The sequence below is a fragment of the Muscardinus avellanarius genome (assembly GCF_963383645.1).
Source record: "Muscardinus avellanarius genome assembly, chromosome: X".
Classification (NCBI taxonomy): Eukaryota; Metazoa; Chordata; class Mammalia; order Rodentia; family Gliridae; genus Muscardinus; species Muscardinus avellanarius.
The window spans coordinates 103,732,533-103,748,784 of NC_137792.1; the positions used below are offsets into that span (position 1 = coordinate 103,732,533).

Below are 16,252 nucleotides of genomic sequence, written 5' to 3' on the forward strand. Positions count from 1 at the left end.
TTCTAACTCCGAGCTACAACCCTAGCCCTATTTTTATTATTTTATTTTTGAAACAGGGTCTCACTGAGTTGCAAAGGGCCTCACTAAGTAGCAACTGAGGCTGGCCACAAACTGCGATCCTCCTGTATCAGCTTCTCAAGTGCTGGGATTACAAGTGTGTGCCACCACGCTCAGCTTCTCTGGCTTGTTTTATGTTAGCTCATTCCATTTCTCTCTGCCTCCTTAGAAGCAAGAATGTGGTATTTGGTAGGTAATATTATTTCATAGATTGTTACCAGGTAGACCTATTCTGACTTTCATCTTCAAGAAGATCAGGGAGACAATAGAAAGTACTTATATCAAAAGAATGAATAAATAGAGCCCAAAACTATGTGGAAACCAATTTCCAAATAGTCTGAATAAAGTGAATCTCCAGGATCTATGCACCAGATAAAGACAGATTCAGGAGCTGGGGGTATCTATTATGTACCAAGCACTGTGCTAGGCATTGGAGTTTACATTAGTCAATAAAATGAGCAAGGTCCCTGACTTCAAATCAAATATATAAGTCATCATAATTATCATGAAGGAATACTCAGTAAGAACATACAGTGATGCAAAAGAGAAGTGGTAGTCGTTATTTTAGAAATGTTTCGGGGAATTGGGGAAGGGCTAAATGAGGGGTGTGTGCATGTATGCTTCTACCATTTTATACCCCATTAAGATGTATGACTACAATGCACTAATAAAAAAAACTGTTTCAGGAAACTGAGCACAGCGCACAGTGGCACATGCCTGTAATCCCAGTACTTGGGAGGCTGAGACAGGAGAATTGCAAGTTCAAGGCCTGCTTCAGCAACATAGTGAGACCTTCAGCAACGTAGACTCTGCTTCAAATTAAAATAGGGCTGTAGGTCTAGCTTGTAGGTAAAATGTCCCTGGGTCTAATCCTTAGTGCACTCTCCAAAAAAGAAAAAGAAATGATTCAGGGACCCTAAATATATTTTGTATTTGAAGAACAACATGGAGGCCAACGAGACTGACAAGGAGAGTAGAAGAAGGTCGTAGTAAAGGGTTTGATTTTCCCTTAAGATGGGAAGTTACTGTAAGATTTTGAACAGAAGAGGGTCATTCCCTACCTTGTATTAAAAAAATTATGGCTGCTGGTTCAGAATGGCCTTCAAATATATGTCATTATAATTATCATGAAGAAACACTCAATAAGAACATGAAGTAATACAGAGGAGATGTGGTATTAGTTATTTTAGAAATGTTTCAGGGAACATTGAACCACACTATTATATATATTTGAAATATACTAATAAAAATATCCCCGGTAAATATCCCCATTTTCAAATTTTGGAAACTGAAGCTCAGACAGTTAAAGCCAGTTGCTTAAAGTAACAGAGATAACAAATAGTGGAGCTTGTGTCAACTGAGGTCTTTTGAAGTACAAAACCTGTTTTGCATTATCCTCCAATAGAGTGGTTTGTGAAGGGTATTCCAGAAAGCCATAGGATTCTACAAGGATGCCTCAAGGACTGTCTGATTTCTTGCTCCAATAAAAGCAGCTCCTTTTATATTTATTGTAGGTATGGCTTCCACATAAAAATTTATATCAATAGAGATGAAGGTCATCAAGACCTATACAAACAAGAACAAATGCTAGTGAGGATGTGGGAAAAATATAAATTCTTATATACTGCTAGTGAAACTATAAATTAGTACAACCACTATGGAGACCAATACAGAAGATCATCAAAAGACTGGGAATGAAACTAACATATGACCCTTGGTACACCATTCCTCAGTATTTTTTCCAAAAGAATTAAAGTTGGAGTACTATAGTGATACAAGCATACTAATGTTTATAACAGCACAACTCACAATAACCAAGTCATGAAACCAGTTCAGGTATCTGCCAAAAGATGAACTGATAATGAAAATGTGATATATACACACAATAGAATTGTACTCAGCCATAAAGAGATATAAAATATGTCATTTTCAGGAAAATGGATGGAACTGAAGAATATTGTGCTATATGAAATCAGCCAGTCTCAGAAAGTTAAGGGTTATATGTTTCCTATTTGTAGAAGCTAGCGAAAATTGGAGACATAAATGACTTTAAAATTATGGAGAGAGACCTGTCAAATAGGGGGAGGGGATTGGTGAAGGGATTTGGGGGAGGGGAAAAGGAAGATTGAGTAAGGAAAAGTTGAAATAATACTAAGGCAATATATGAAGTTGTTACTGTCAATTTCACTGACATGTAAAGAGAGGGAGGAAGGGGAAGTTGGTGGAATATGGAAGAAAATATACCAAGAGCTGTGTGTATGTATGTTTGTAGAATATTGAACCTCACTATTATATATAATTGAAATACACTAAGAAAAATATATTTTAAAAAGTCTAGCTAGGCGTGGTGGCTCATGCTTGTAATCTCAGTACTTCAGAGGCAGAGACAAGAAGATGGCAGGTTTGAGAACAGCCTCAGCAACTTGTAAGGCTATCTGCAACTTAGTGAGGTCCTGTATCAAGATAAAAGAATTAAATAGGGCTGTGGGTATAGCTTGGAGTTAGAATGCCATCTAGGTTGAATTCCCAGTACCACCACCACCAACAACAAAAGAAGGTCTGCTAATGTCAACAACAAGCTTGGCACAGTGGTGCACACCTCTAATCACAGTTCTTGAGAGGCTGAGACAAGAGGACTGTAGGTTTGAAGTCAGTGCATGGACATTTAGTAAGACCATGTTTCAGAATAATAAATAAAATAGAGCAGAGGTTGTAGCTCTAAGGTAGAATGCCCCTGGGTTTAATCCCTAGTACAATTCTTATATACATGTATACATACATATACATATACATATATACATTATATGCATATATGTACATGCATTTATATGTATATATTCATATTATAGTCAACAATAAAGTAAAAGTGGGAAAAACTACCACTGTTTCAGAATGTGTCTTACTTAGGAATTATTTGATTCCATCATAAGAAGTAGTTAACTTTTGTAGGATAACAGTAAAATACCAACAATTTCCTGTGGTTCAAATGAATAAATGCTCTTCTCAAAGTCACAATTATGAAGGTAGTCATAGAATGCTTTAGACTCAATCTGTGCAATGGCAATGTGACGACATTTCATGTAGGCATAGGTTTAGGAACTGTTTTAGAGATCAGTAGAAAGAGCTGGGGCATAGATGGAATACTTACTGAAAAATTATAGTTGGGGCCAGTGAAAATTCTGTGGCTGCTGAAGGCATTTCAACTGTTATGTGGGTCTTACGCTATTTGTAAGGTTTAGCTAACCCAGAAGTATCTCTGGAAGTAGGATGTTCCTTATTAATGCAAAGCTATTAAGATGCTGCATACTTCTCAAAAGTGGTACTTGAATATTTTTTCAAATTACATATTTTCTATAATGTAGCTGAGTTACATGGAAAATGATCTTGTTATCAGTCCTTGCTGGTGGCAACATTTTTGTCATAATAGAGACTGAACCCAGGAATGTTCTACCTCTATAACTCCAGCAGGACCTTGCTATGTTTGCCCCAGCTGGGCTCAAACCTGTGATCCTCCTATGTCAGCCTCCTATTTCCATTATTGTTTTATTAGATTTACTTAAGAGATCCATTCACACATTATAACTGACTTTGCAAAGGGATATTTACATGAAAGGTTGTGGTATTTTAAGCCTCTAATCCCAACACATGGGATTGAGACAGGAAGATTGTAGATTCATTTGAGGCCAGTTTCAGCAACTCAGTGAGATCCTCAGAAACTTAATGAGACTCTGTTTCAAATAAAAATAAAATCTAAAGAGGGATGGAGGTGTAGTTCAGGATTAGAATACTCCTAGCTCCAATCCCTAGCATTGAAAAGTAGACAAAAGTGAAGATAGAAGAAGAAGCAGAAGGAAAAGAAAAGAGAGAAAGAGAAAGAGGAGGAGGAGGGAGGAGGAGGAGGGAGGAAAGGAAGAGGAAGGAAGAGAAGAAGAGGAAGAGTCAGCAGTAAAGGGCTGTTTACAGAAAAAAATGATTTTTTTTACAGCAAAGGCTAGAATAGCGTCATTTTCTCAACCAGTACATAGCAACTACTAAGTAGGGTATTGACTGCCAAAGACTTACAAGCTTCTTTGTCAACGTAAAGGACAAGCTTAAGAGTTCTAATAACCCTCTTACCACACCATAAAGTAAGAACTAGCTCAAGCCAATAACTTTGTAAGTTATGCTGCTGCTGGACCAGTAGAGGGAGGACTAGTACAAAGCACATTTTCCCTGAGGTAGATAAGAGGAAAAAGCAGGAAAAGCCACAGACGCCACAGTAAGAGTCTGTTGCTTAAAATTTTCCAAAGCATTTTTGTTATCACTTCATCTGTTAATGGACACGCAGGTAGGTCCCATAATTTGGCTATTGTAAATTGTGTTGCTATAAACACAGACCTGCAGGTATCAAATAATACTATAGCAATATATGAAGGCATCACTACCAATCTAACCTAACAGGTGCTGGGAGGGAGAAGGAGGGGAGAAAATGGGTTGGAAAAAGAAAGTATACCAAGTGTTTTGTGTATATATGTTTGTATCACTTTAAATCTCCCTGATGTGTAAAAATAGTGCACTAATAAAGGTTAAACAATTCCAAAGAAGTTTCTCAGAATTTAAAGGGATCGTCACAAGATCTCATGCAGCGGACAAAGCATTTGTATGAATAAATCCACATTACTAATAAGAAGTGAAGATCAGGGAGGCAAAGAGACTGAGCTACTTTTCTCTCAGGCTTTTGAGGATGCTCCAAAGCATCAGGAAGAAACAAGGCAGCTATAGGAGGAAATGGGACATGCTTGCTAGCCATGTCTGTAAAAAGATGGAATAATACTATATATGAGCCCCAGCACTAGCATGTTCATCAGGGAAAACCCAATAGGTACTTGTGGAGTTAAGTTCAAAGACTGAGGTGTAGAGAAAAATATTTTTACTATAAATCAGGCAGATATGACTTAATACTTTGAGGTGCTATGGGCTAGCCATGTGACTTCTGTCAGGTGATTTTTGATTCTCTGAGCCTCTTTGTGTCATTTATAAGACAGAGGCAATAATACTAATCTCATGTGATTCCTTTGAGTAGAAATGCTATTGTATGTGGAGTCTTTGCGTGAGTAATTGTTCAATCCATGAGAATTGTTAAGCACACAGTAATCAACAGGATGGGATTCTTCAATGGTTTCTATGTTTAAACAGAAACCTGGGTCCACCAGGACCCTGATGGCTAGGGAGGCAAAATAACTCACCAGATCTTCTGATTTCCAAGTCTTGGTTCTTTCTGTTACCCTGGGAGAAGTAGTTAAAGAGACTGCTTCTACCTTATGCTCCCTTAGTTGTTGAAAGAAACATACAGAAGGAAAATGACATAAAGACTGGCTGACAGGACCACATACTGAGCAAGTGCAAGTTCCCCTGGTGAAAGGAAAACACAGATATAATGTATAATGTAAATCTGAGTCAGTGAGATTCAGAACATGTGCATCTTAAACTTTGTTGATATGTGTATGTCATTTTCAAGTTAAAGGGCAAATTCAAACAGTGGGCCAGGAGCAAGTAAAGCAAAAGTTCCAAGATCCACTATAGTGTAAGGAATGAACACTTTCAGTTTTCTGATAAGACATTTCTATTTTTACATTCATATTTTGAATATGTATAAATATTAATAAAATAAATTTTAACTTACAGAAATTTATACAGTGAAGAGACTTTTCTTCCATTTCTTATCTCTGAAACATTTCCTCCCTTTACTTTCCTTGAGACAAATACTTGTGTCTTGAATCTCACACAGACAGTAGTGTACTTATACATACTGTTTACATCACATTTTTAAAATTTATTTAATCTGTATCATAAATATCCATCTAATAACATCAGTGACTACATAGTACTCTACCTCTGGTTCATAGATGTACCATAACTTATTTAAGTGCCCTGACAGATTTGTTTACAAAGAATATTGCAATTAATATCTTTGTTCATTCACCATTTTATACACATGCAAGAATATCTGTAATAAATTCTTTTATTTACATACAAGGAATTGCTGAGTCAAGGGCAATACACATTTGAAATGTTGATAGATATACCCAAAATGCCCACTATACAGGTTCCCACTGGCAATGTGTGAGAATGTCTGTTTCTCTACATCAATGCCAATACAGGATATAACCTTTTCATTTATTCCAATGTGAGAGGTGAAAAATGTTATAGCATGTTTGATTTTGCTTTACTATTATTAGTGGGATTATAAGCATGCTTCCCATATTTAAAATTCATGTTTATTTTATTTTTATGAACTAGTCCATTCATATAGAATTTGTCAAATTTTTGTTACTGTGTATTTTACATTATTTATATTGACTTATGAAAGCTTTTTAAATAATGAAGAAATGAGCCCTTTGTGGTAAAAATTGCAGATATTTCTTGCTTCAATTTTTTACATGCAGAGGATTTGAATTTTACATAGTCAAATTTATCCTTTTTTGTGTATCCAAGGTTCTGTTGTTGTTATGAAGATTATTAATGTATTCAGATTTTCATTTATTATTTTATTTTTTTATACAAGCCGCCCATACATATGGAAATATTTTAATGTACTATATGAGGTACAGATACAGTTATATCTTTCTCTGATAGCTACTCAGTTATCCCAATATCATTTATTGAGTAATCAATTTTTCTCCACTGATTTGAAATACCACCTTTAACATGTACTAAAATCCCATATGTATTTGGATTGACTTACAAACTTTCTATTTTGTTCTTCTGATCTATCAGACAAGTTTGTGTGAGTTCTGTCACTTCTGCCTGTGTGAATCTGGGCAGGCTCACTAAATCTCTTTGTGTGTGTGTGTGTGGTACTGGGGATGGAACCCAGGGGCACTCCACCTCCAAGCTACACCCCCTGACCTATTTTTTATTCTATAAACAAGGTCTCACTAAGTTGCGGAGGGCCTCACTAAGTAGCTGAGGCTGTCCACGAACTGCGATCCACCTATCCTCCAGTCTCAGCCTCCCAAATACTGGAATTACAACAATGCTCCACCACGCCCCGCTAACTCTTATTTTCTTTTCTGTAAAGTGGACATTCATGTACCTCACAGGATTGAAAGGGTTGCAAAGAATAGTTGATGTGAATATGCTTTATAAATTGCAAACACTGAATATTTGACCAAATTATTATAGAAGCTGAATTTATGGAGAAAAATTTTAGTCCCAATTATTGCAATAGGTGGAAGAAGAGATACAGTTTTATTTATTTATTTTTTTAGTAAAGATCAAGTTGCTGAGGCATGCCTCAAACCTGTAATCTTCCTGTCTCAACTTCCAAAGTACTGGGAATGAGGGTGCATGCCACTGTGCCCAGCAGTTAAGATCAAAATAAGCACTCCTGAGCCAGGGATGGTGGTACACTTGTAATCCCAATACTTGGAGGCTGAGAGAGGAGATAACAGGCTTATGGCCAGCCTTAGCTACTTAATGAGGTCCTCTGCAACTTACTGAGACCCTGTTTCAAAATAAAGAATAAAAAATTAGGGCTGGGGTATACCTCAGAGGTAGAGTGCCCCTGGGTTCAATCCCCAGTACCAAAAATAAACACTTCTGAGCCCTAAAGAAAGAGGCAATTGGGTCCTGGAAAATATGGAAAACTGTGATCTATTGTCTCAGCGAGGCAATAGAGTGCTAAGATACTCAATAAACACTAATGTTTATCATAAAGAGCTGCATGAGGATAAAAGTGTGTGTGTGTGTGTGTTTTATTTATGTGTGTGTGTGCTTGTGTGTGTGTGTTGTTTATAAAGGGTAGAACCCATAGGTAGCCATAATAGAGACAGATGGGTTTGTGGAGGAGTCTTGGGGAGAGAGGGACTGGGATGGTGTGAGTTAGGGAAGAGTGGAGCAGACTTAGAGATCCCTCAAGGAACAGGCAGGGATTTTTGTTATTGTGTATTTATTGCTAAAAAAATTATATAACATTTGAAAGGCTCTCTACTGCAATTACTCATTGTATAGATTTCAACAGTGATTTTCAATAAGCACCCCAGATCTCACAATATTCTAAAAATATTTGCAGCTCTAGTATCAACAGTCGGGTCCTCAGCAATTGCCACAGGAACATATGCACAAACTCTTATCCTGAGCTGGTAGGAAGAAAGCAAGGCGGCCAGAAGAGGGAGGGTGTGGGAAGGAAGGCACTGGGCAGAAACCCAGTCTCTGAGCTTCCGGCTGGAGGCAGCAGGTGGCTGCAGAGGCGGGGGTGAGTTGGGAGACGATCAAGATGAGTAACTCAGGACTCTCAGGAAGTAGCCACCTGAGACCTGCCCTGAACTTCCAAGAGAGACAAGCTGTGGCTAGTAGACTGCAGAGCCATACTGGGAACCAGCAAAACGTGCCTGGGAAGGAGAATATACCACTTTTTATGGGAAGGCCTCAGTGGTCAGGTTTGGGGTTGCTATTCCGAACCAGTGCCCTATCACTGGCTATGGCAAGAGGTACTAGGCCTCAAGGTGAGTTCTGTCACCGCTGGATAGATAGTGCCCAGCTATGGCATGCGGGCTTCCAGTGCCCAGAGAGATATGATAAGCCCACTGCTACCTTCTGCTGTGGGACGTGTTCTCTACGTTACTGCTGTACTATCCTTGAGGCTCGACTGGATCAGGGACACTGTCCAGAGGATGTCCCCTGGGACCCCAAAGAGACTATGCTTTCACCTCCAGAAGGTAATCCCAGGGATGATGGAGTGGCAGAGGGGAGTTGAAATTGTTGGGAAGGGGGATATCCCCTTTTTCTTATATCAATGTCATAGGAATTCAAGTTATACAGCATTGGAATTGAGAGTCGGACAAACCCAAATTTCACCATGTCCTAACTGCATGACTAATGAGCCTATTGCTTTTGTCAGGTTGGGAGGGAATGAAGAATCAGAGGATTCCTGTGAAATGCAAAAGTATATTTATACCTGACAGAAGTGGGCTTCAGTGTGGTGATAGAGTTGGTGGTGGTGGTGCCTGTGGTGCTGTGTGTATACACGTGTGCCTATGCATGCCATACTTGGGATTGAACATAGGGTTGTTCTACCTCTTGACTTTATCCCCAGCCTTTTTTATTTTTTTATTTTAAAATTGAATCTTACAAACTTGCTGAGGGTCTTGCTAAATTGTTGAGGCTGGCTTTGAACCTGCAATCTTCCTCTTTCAACCAGTGCCTGGCTTCAGAGTAGTCATCATTTCAACCTTGGTCTACCTTGGGAAATAAGGCTCTAAGACCTTTTGCCTCACAATTTTGCTTTCAAGTTTAGGTGATTGCCATGCAGAACTTTTGAATCCTCCCACAATTCAGGCTCACCTGATCTCTTGGGGAAGCGTCGGACTTCCTAGTTAGAGGAAGCAGTTACTCATGAAATTCCCCTCATTCACCATGTACCTTCCTGACTGGTCCCAGGTTGGAACAGAAAATTTTATTTATCCAACAAATATTTATTATCTGTCCTATGCCATCCAGCAGAGGATAGCTGATAAAAAATATTGCCATTTCCAATTTCTCCTCGAGGATATATGGAGGAAGGGAGCATTGTGAAAATTGTGACAGGAACAAGATATGTAAGAGAAGGGCTGTCTGGTCTTTATCTATCTATCATCTATATATCTATCATCTATCTATCATCCATATATCTTTTTATCATCTATCTCAGGAACTGGGGGTTGAACCCAGGGGCATTCTACCCCTGAGCTACACCCCATTCCTATTTATTCATTCCTTTTTTTAAAAATAAGGTTTCACTAAATTTCAGAGGTTCTCACAAAGTAGCTGAGGCTGGCCAAGAACCTGTAATCCTCCTGTCTCAGCCTCCCAGATACTGAGATTTCAAGTGTGTGCCACCACACCTGGCAGGTCCTTGTCTCTTGAAAGCACTCTTTTGGATCATTCTTTTTCAATGGACTGTGGTTCTCTTGAACCTACAATTGTGTTTATGTTGGTCCACTCTGCCCTAAATGGCCTTGAGGTTCTAGGATGATTGCCAAGCAGGTCTCTCTAGCCCTGAAACCCAAAGCAGACATGGAAACTCAGCATTTCTTTGAGCTTAGGTTGATCTGAGCCAGGAAACACTGGAGGATTTAGTGTCAAATTTCTTCCAGCCCAAAGTGTCCTTCCCATAGTGGCTATACTGCTCAAGTTCCCAGATCTTAGGGCATAGGGAAGCCCAAAGTATTGGAAAGGACCATCAGGCCTAGAAGGCCACCAGACCACAGCTATGTGTATGGCCTTGTGTAAAACAAAATTGTTTTCTGGATTGTTGGAGTGAGCACTGAAGGAGACAAGTGACATTATGCCTAATACATACATTTTAAAAATATATACAATAATGTATATTCTGCCTACTGGTGCACCCTGAGGGTCTACCATAAACTTCCTGCTGAGATGAGTTTCCCTTTCAGGGCCAATTCTGAAGCAAAGGAAAACCCTGCCTATAACCCACAGAACAGAGTAGAGGTGTTCATGTAGAGATATGCAGAGACTATTCTACCACTCCTATAGGCAGAAGTATCAAGCTACACTATAAGATGGGTATAATAGGTCCTAGGTTGTTGAAGGAATTAAGGGATGATGAGAAACAATTAGAAACAAAGCAAATGTCTATCAGGAGGATACAGAGACATATGGCATGCTATACAGCAGAAAAATAAGATGCAAGATAAAATGTGCTACCTTTTGTGAAAATAGAGATTTTCATTTGAATTTGTTTGCATATAGGAACACTAGAGAGATTCACAGGATATTAAATAAAAGAGTTTATTCTTGGGAGTTTGAAGGAGATACTGTGTACATGGGGCAAAGGTGGAACATGATTTCTCAATTATATAACATCATTTATCACTTTGACTTTTCAACCATGAAAGTATATTTTCTACAAAAACAAACTATAGAAATTATGCTAGCAATAGCAACTTATTTCCAGATTCTTAAAAAGTTATGCTATGCCATGTTGTAATTTATACATTTTGTTTCCTTTGTTAGGAACATTTTTCCTTTTCTTGTCCACCTTGCAAATTCCTCAGTAGGAATTATTTTATTTATTATTTATTATTATTATTATTATTTTTTTGGTGGTACTGGGGTTCCTGGAAACCCTTCTACCTCTGGGATACACTCCCACGGGCTACACTCCCAGACCTATTTTTTAACTTTTTTATGTGGAAACAGGGTCTCTTAAGCCAGCGAGGCTGGCTCTGAACCAGCGTGATCCTCCTGTCTCCACCTCCCACGTGCGGGGATTACAAGCATGAACCACCACGCCTGGCAGTAGGAATTATTTTAAATCCAGCTCTAGAAACTAACTTTCACTGTCTCTTCCAAATTTGTGTTGTTGGATAGTTCTGTTCTTACATTTATTAATTGTGATGATTAAATTCACATTTTACTCTCACTGAACACTCCACCTATCCTCTGGAGGGCAAATCTTAACCATCCCAGATAATTGCTCATACTTTCTGCTGTGTCTTTTCACACATACTTATGACAGAATCGTACTTAGTTATTTTCAATTCATCTTCTCAATTGGGCAAAGTCTCTTACAGGACAGAGCCCACAACTCCATCATCTCTAATTCTGTAGTGGACCAAATCCTCAGACTGGCCATGATGGGTGAGATCCAAGCACATGAGCCACAGAGGTCTACAGACCTCCCCAAGAGCAAAGCTCAAATGTGAGCCTTGTACTCCTGTTATAGGGAGTCATACAATAATTGAAGGATGCCTCCAAAATGCTGTTTCTCCACCATTTATTAGGACAAGTTGACCTATAAGTTGGCCACACATGCTTCACTAATATTCTATCAGTGACCAATTTTTGCAGTGGTTTATTTATTTATTTGTGTGTGGTACTGAGGATCGAACCCAAGACATTCTACTTCTGAGATATACCCCCAAAACCATTTTAGGTTTTCTTTCGAAATAGGGTCTCATTAATTTACTAAATTTGGCCTCAAACCTGTGATCCTCCTGTCTCATCCTCCTAAGTACCAGGAATACAGGTGTGTGTAATACATATATCTGAATGTGAGGAGTTCCAATGCTCTGCAAAGAGATAAGATCTTGACCTCTCCAGGTACTCGGTAAGTTTGAAGATTTTGAAACTACTCTATTACATCTATTACAACCCTCATCTATTTTTCTTCCTTCCTTCCCTCCCACACTTTGTTACAAGGGATTGAAACCAGTGGGGTTTACCTTTAAGCCACACCCCCATTCCTATTTTATTTTTTTACTTTGAAGAAGGGTCTTGTTAAGTTGCTGAGGATGGCCTCAAACCTGCAAGAGTCCTGGCTCAGTCTCCCAAGTACTAGGATTACAAATGTATGCCATGGCACTCAATTACAACTCACATTTTTCTAGGTCAGAATCCTCATTTGTTGAGTGCATGCATGGACTTGGCATCTCGCTCCAGCCCTCTGTTGACTTTCATTGTTATTCTCAAGACCTTCAACTGTCCCATTACATCTCTTTTGAAAAATGGGCACAAAAACTGAACATGTTATTTCAAGGCTCAGGGACCACAGTTTTTAGGCAACAAGATTACCCTTTCATTTCAATTTTATTTAAAGGAAGAATAAAAATCTAAATAGAATGAGAAAATAATATAATGAAAATCCTTGTCTGATATATTCAAAGCAGCTGAACTTTTGCTCTGATCTTCTTGATAGCCAAGACTAAATGGAAAGGTTTCCTTTTTATTTCTTTGCCGCTATTATTAGAAATGAAAACTATAATTACCCCAAAGATGGAGGGAAAAATTATTGTTATTACACACCAATTTACAGTTGTTTCAAATGACTTAGCTCCTTCAAATAAAAGAAAGATAGGAAGCAGATGTTATCTCAGTTATACTGAAGAATAAACTGTGGCCCAGAGATAGTGACTTTGCCAAGTCCATATCACTTCTCAGTGGTTTAGCCAGTGGCTATAATCCGGGGCTTATAGCTGTTAATTTCATGTGTTCTAGCCACTTAACTTATTGCTTTTCAAAAGAGATGCTACTGCCTTTTGGCATGTGATACCCTTCCTATGAGATGTTGCACATAACATTTTCTCCACAGGGCTGCAGGACAGATTTCTTCAGCACATGAAACCTCTTTACATCTCTGCCTGGGTGATTACTGGTAAGGCATATTTTACTGGCCCATAGTCATAGTTTGGATAATTTTCTTTAAGCATACATAATACCTCATGCCTACCTACACATAAATTTATTTATCTTGACTAAAGGCTATTTTATGTGAACCTAGTCTCTTTCTGCCTAGACAGATATTCTACAGGTTCCTGAAGAAATGAGTTTGTATCAATACATGCTCTGGGGTATTTCCAAGTGAATAAGATGTCCTCATTCTGCATAAGGTGGTAATAGACCTGGAAACTTGTAATGCCAATTTTTCTTTCTCCTCTTTCTCCTAGGATCCATCTACCTGCCCTTAGTCATTGTGGGTGGCACCTTTGTCACTTTCATCCTACTGGGAATCCTCGCTGGTATTGCTTGCTTCAGATGCATTCGGTCTCATGGAAGAGATGAACTTTGCACTGCACATCAAATCCCTGAACCTGCTATACAGAGCTCTAGTCCCACTACCAGGAGAAATGCATCAGGAGGACCACTGCTCCACTGCAAACCTGATTCTGGCCTGGACCTGCCTACCAGAGAGTGCCAATGGCACTCTCTCTACCCAGAGAGTGCCATTCTCACCATCCCTACATCAGTCACTAGGCCTCTCCCCTGGCCCCTCCTAATACCTCCCCAGATACCACCCCTACCTCCTAGTACAGCTATTCTATCCCCTGCTCCGCTAGTGGCTGGAACAATTTCATATGGACCAGCCTCTGCTCCACATCCCCCAGGCACACTACTCCAGGACACTTTCACGTATCCTGAAGCTCATTGCTGAGAGAAGTATCAAGCAAATCAAAAACAAAACTTACACCTAGTCCTGAAAAACTGAAGATGACTTTTGGTTCTCTAAAAGAATAAGTTGCCTTTCAGATGGACAAGTCTACTGTGTCTGATTTTTAGTAACAGTACTTTGTAGCTGTTGTCATTGGTTTTTCATAAAGACTCAGGGATTCACATAGAACCAATATTATTTAGCTGACGAGTTGGGAAAATTATATCTACAGAGGGAATTTTATCATCAGTCTCTAGGTGGCCTGAAGGTTTCTGAATGCATTAAAATGTGTCCTGTGTTTATATGCAAAGGAAACTGATAAGAAGGGCGCTTCATTTGTCTTGGTTAATGTTCACTGCTGTGTTTGCCATTTAAACTCTCACTTGAAGCCCTGCTTACAACAAGACAAATGAACAAGTTTTAGGATTCAGGTCACTCTAAGAGCCAGGGGACTATAACTATCATGATGAAATACATGCATATATGCATACATACATATTTATCTTATTTTTCAGACCAGTATTGAACGGAGAACTTTAAAGACAGCTAGAGGTCAATGAAGACTGCACCTGCACTTAACAGGACAGAATTGTATTTATAGAAAAAGACTACAAGCTGTTGATTTTAAATGCAGTGGAAAAGAATTCATTGTTCTTTCCCTAAGGGCTAAAGCCTGCTGGCGCTAATAGATGGTCTGACCTCTGAAATATAATTAATTCAAATTACTTTACACGAAGTAAACATGAAGAGCTTCCCCAGAGTAATCTAAATGGTTTAATATTCAAGTGTTTTCACAATTGCTAATGAATAACTCCCTCTGGCACCAGACAATCAGGTGGAAAGAGTTATTCATAACTCACTCATGACTGGCTTGTTCTGGCCCTGAAATCAATGAAGCCTGAATTAGAGACCTCAGGGATCCAGAAGTGATTACTGATTTAGTATGGATCAGATTTTTGGAATGATTAAAAAGGTCACTACAAAAGCCAAATTTAAGGAAAATAAAACCCACGTCCATCTCATTCACCTTTCATGCTTTCTTGCTTACCACTAGTGTGTTAATTTTGTCAGTAATGCTCATAAATGTCAATAATCACTTTTCTTGGGATAGGCTTGGCCATCAACTTTCTGTGTAGGCCATTTCATCCCTCTAGGCCTCAGTTTCTCCTCTTGTTAAAAGAAGATGGATGATATAAATAGTTATGATCCCTTCCAGTTTCATCTATAAGTGATTCCTGACTGCACAGCAGAATTACCTGGTAACTTGAAAAAAATGCAGATGAGGACCCACTCTAGATCAACTAAATCAGAATGGAGGAAAATATATTGGAATTAACTTTTAATGTGTAGTTAGAGCTGAGAACCATTTATTTCTGACCTGTGTTCATTTTAGTCTAAATATGATCCCAAGTAGTTACAATCTTAAGGTAAATGTTCATTTCCTATTGCTGCAATAGTAAATTATCCCAAGTTTAGTGGCTTAAAACAGCATAAATTTGTTACCTGATAGTTCTGGAGGTCAAAAACCCAAAATTAATTTTACCTAGCTAAAGCCAAGGTGTCTGATTGATTGACTATTCCCTTCTGGAACCTCTAGAATCTGAGGGAATTCCATTTCTTTGCATTTTCAGCTTCTGGCAGTTGCCTATATCCATTGGCTTGTGAGCCCTTCCTCCATCTTCAAGTGCATCACTACAACCTCTACTTCTGTCAAACCTTCACTTTCTCCGCTTTCTCTGAAGCCTGTCTGCTACTTATGAAGATTATTGTGATTATATCATGCCCACTCAGAAATAATTCATATGACCTCTCCAACTGTAAAAGCCTTTATTTAATCATGCCTGAAGTTCTCTTTGACACATAAAGCATTCACAGATCTTTCAGATAGCAACATGGAGCCCTATATGAGGGGATTGTTATTTGTCCTACCAGAGTAATATTTCATGTTTCCTACTGCATGGGCTGAGTGATTTAGTGCCAGATACAATGAAGTGTTCTAGCAGGGATTTTCTCAGTATGGGAGGAACAGAAAATATCTTAGAATGAAATAAAACAGAAAAAAACACCTCGTATTTGTTATATGCTTGATTTTATATACATTACCTCCTGTGATCCTTACATGAAGCCTGGAAGGTTTATCTGTTTAGCTGAGATTGGGTGGAGTGAAGAAAATGGTCCAACGTAAGTGATAAGGTGTAGGTGGGGATCCCAGATTCAACATATACGAATATAGATTTTCTATTACATATAGATTTTCTATTACATTTGAATTAAATTTGAAATTAG

At 38.7% G+C, this 16,252-nt stretch overlaps 1 protein-coding gene across 1 annotated transcript; it reads left to right on the plus strand.

The window, feature by feature from the left end:
• Nucleotides 1-8,314: 8,314 nt before the first annotated feature.
• Nucleotides 8,315-13,969, plus strand: LOC308279010 (uncharacterized protein; the record flags this gene model as incomplete). The annotated part of the gene is made up of 2 exons (XM_080718981.1): nucleotides 8,315-8,756; nucleotides 13,485-13,969. 2 exons carry the CDS (start codon nucleotides 8,315-8,317, stop codon nucleotides 13,967-13,969), a joined length of 927 nt encoding a protein of 308 aa, XP_080575107.1.
• Nucleotides 13,970-16,252: the final 2,283 nt, after the last annotated feature.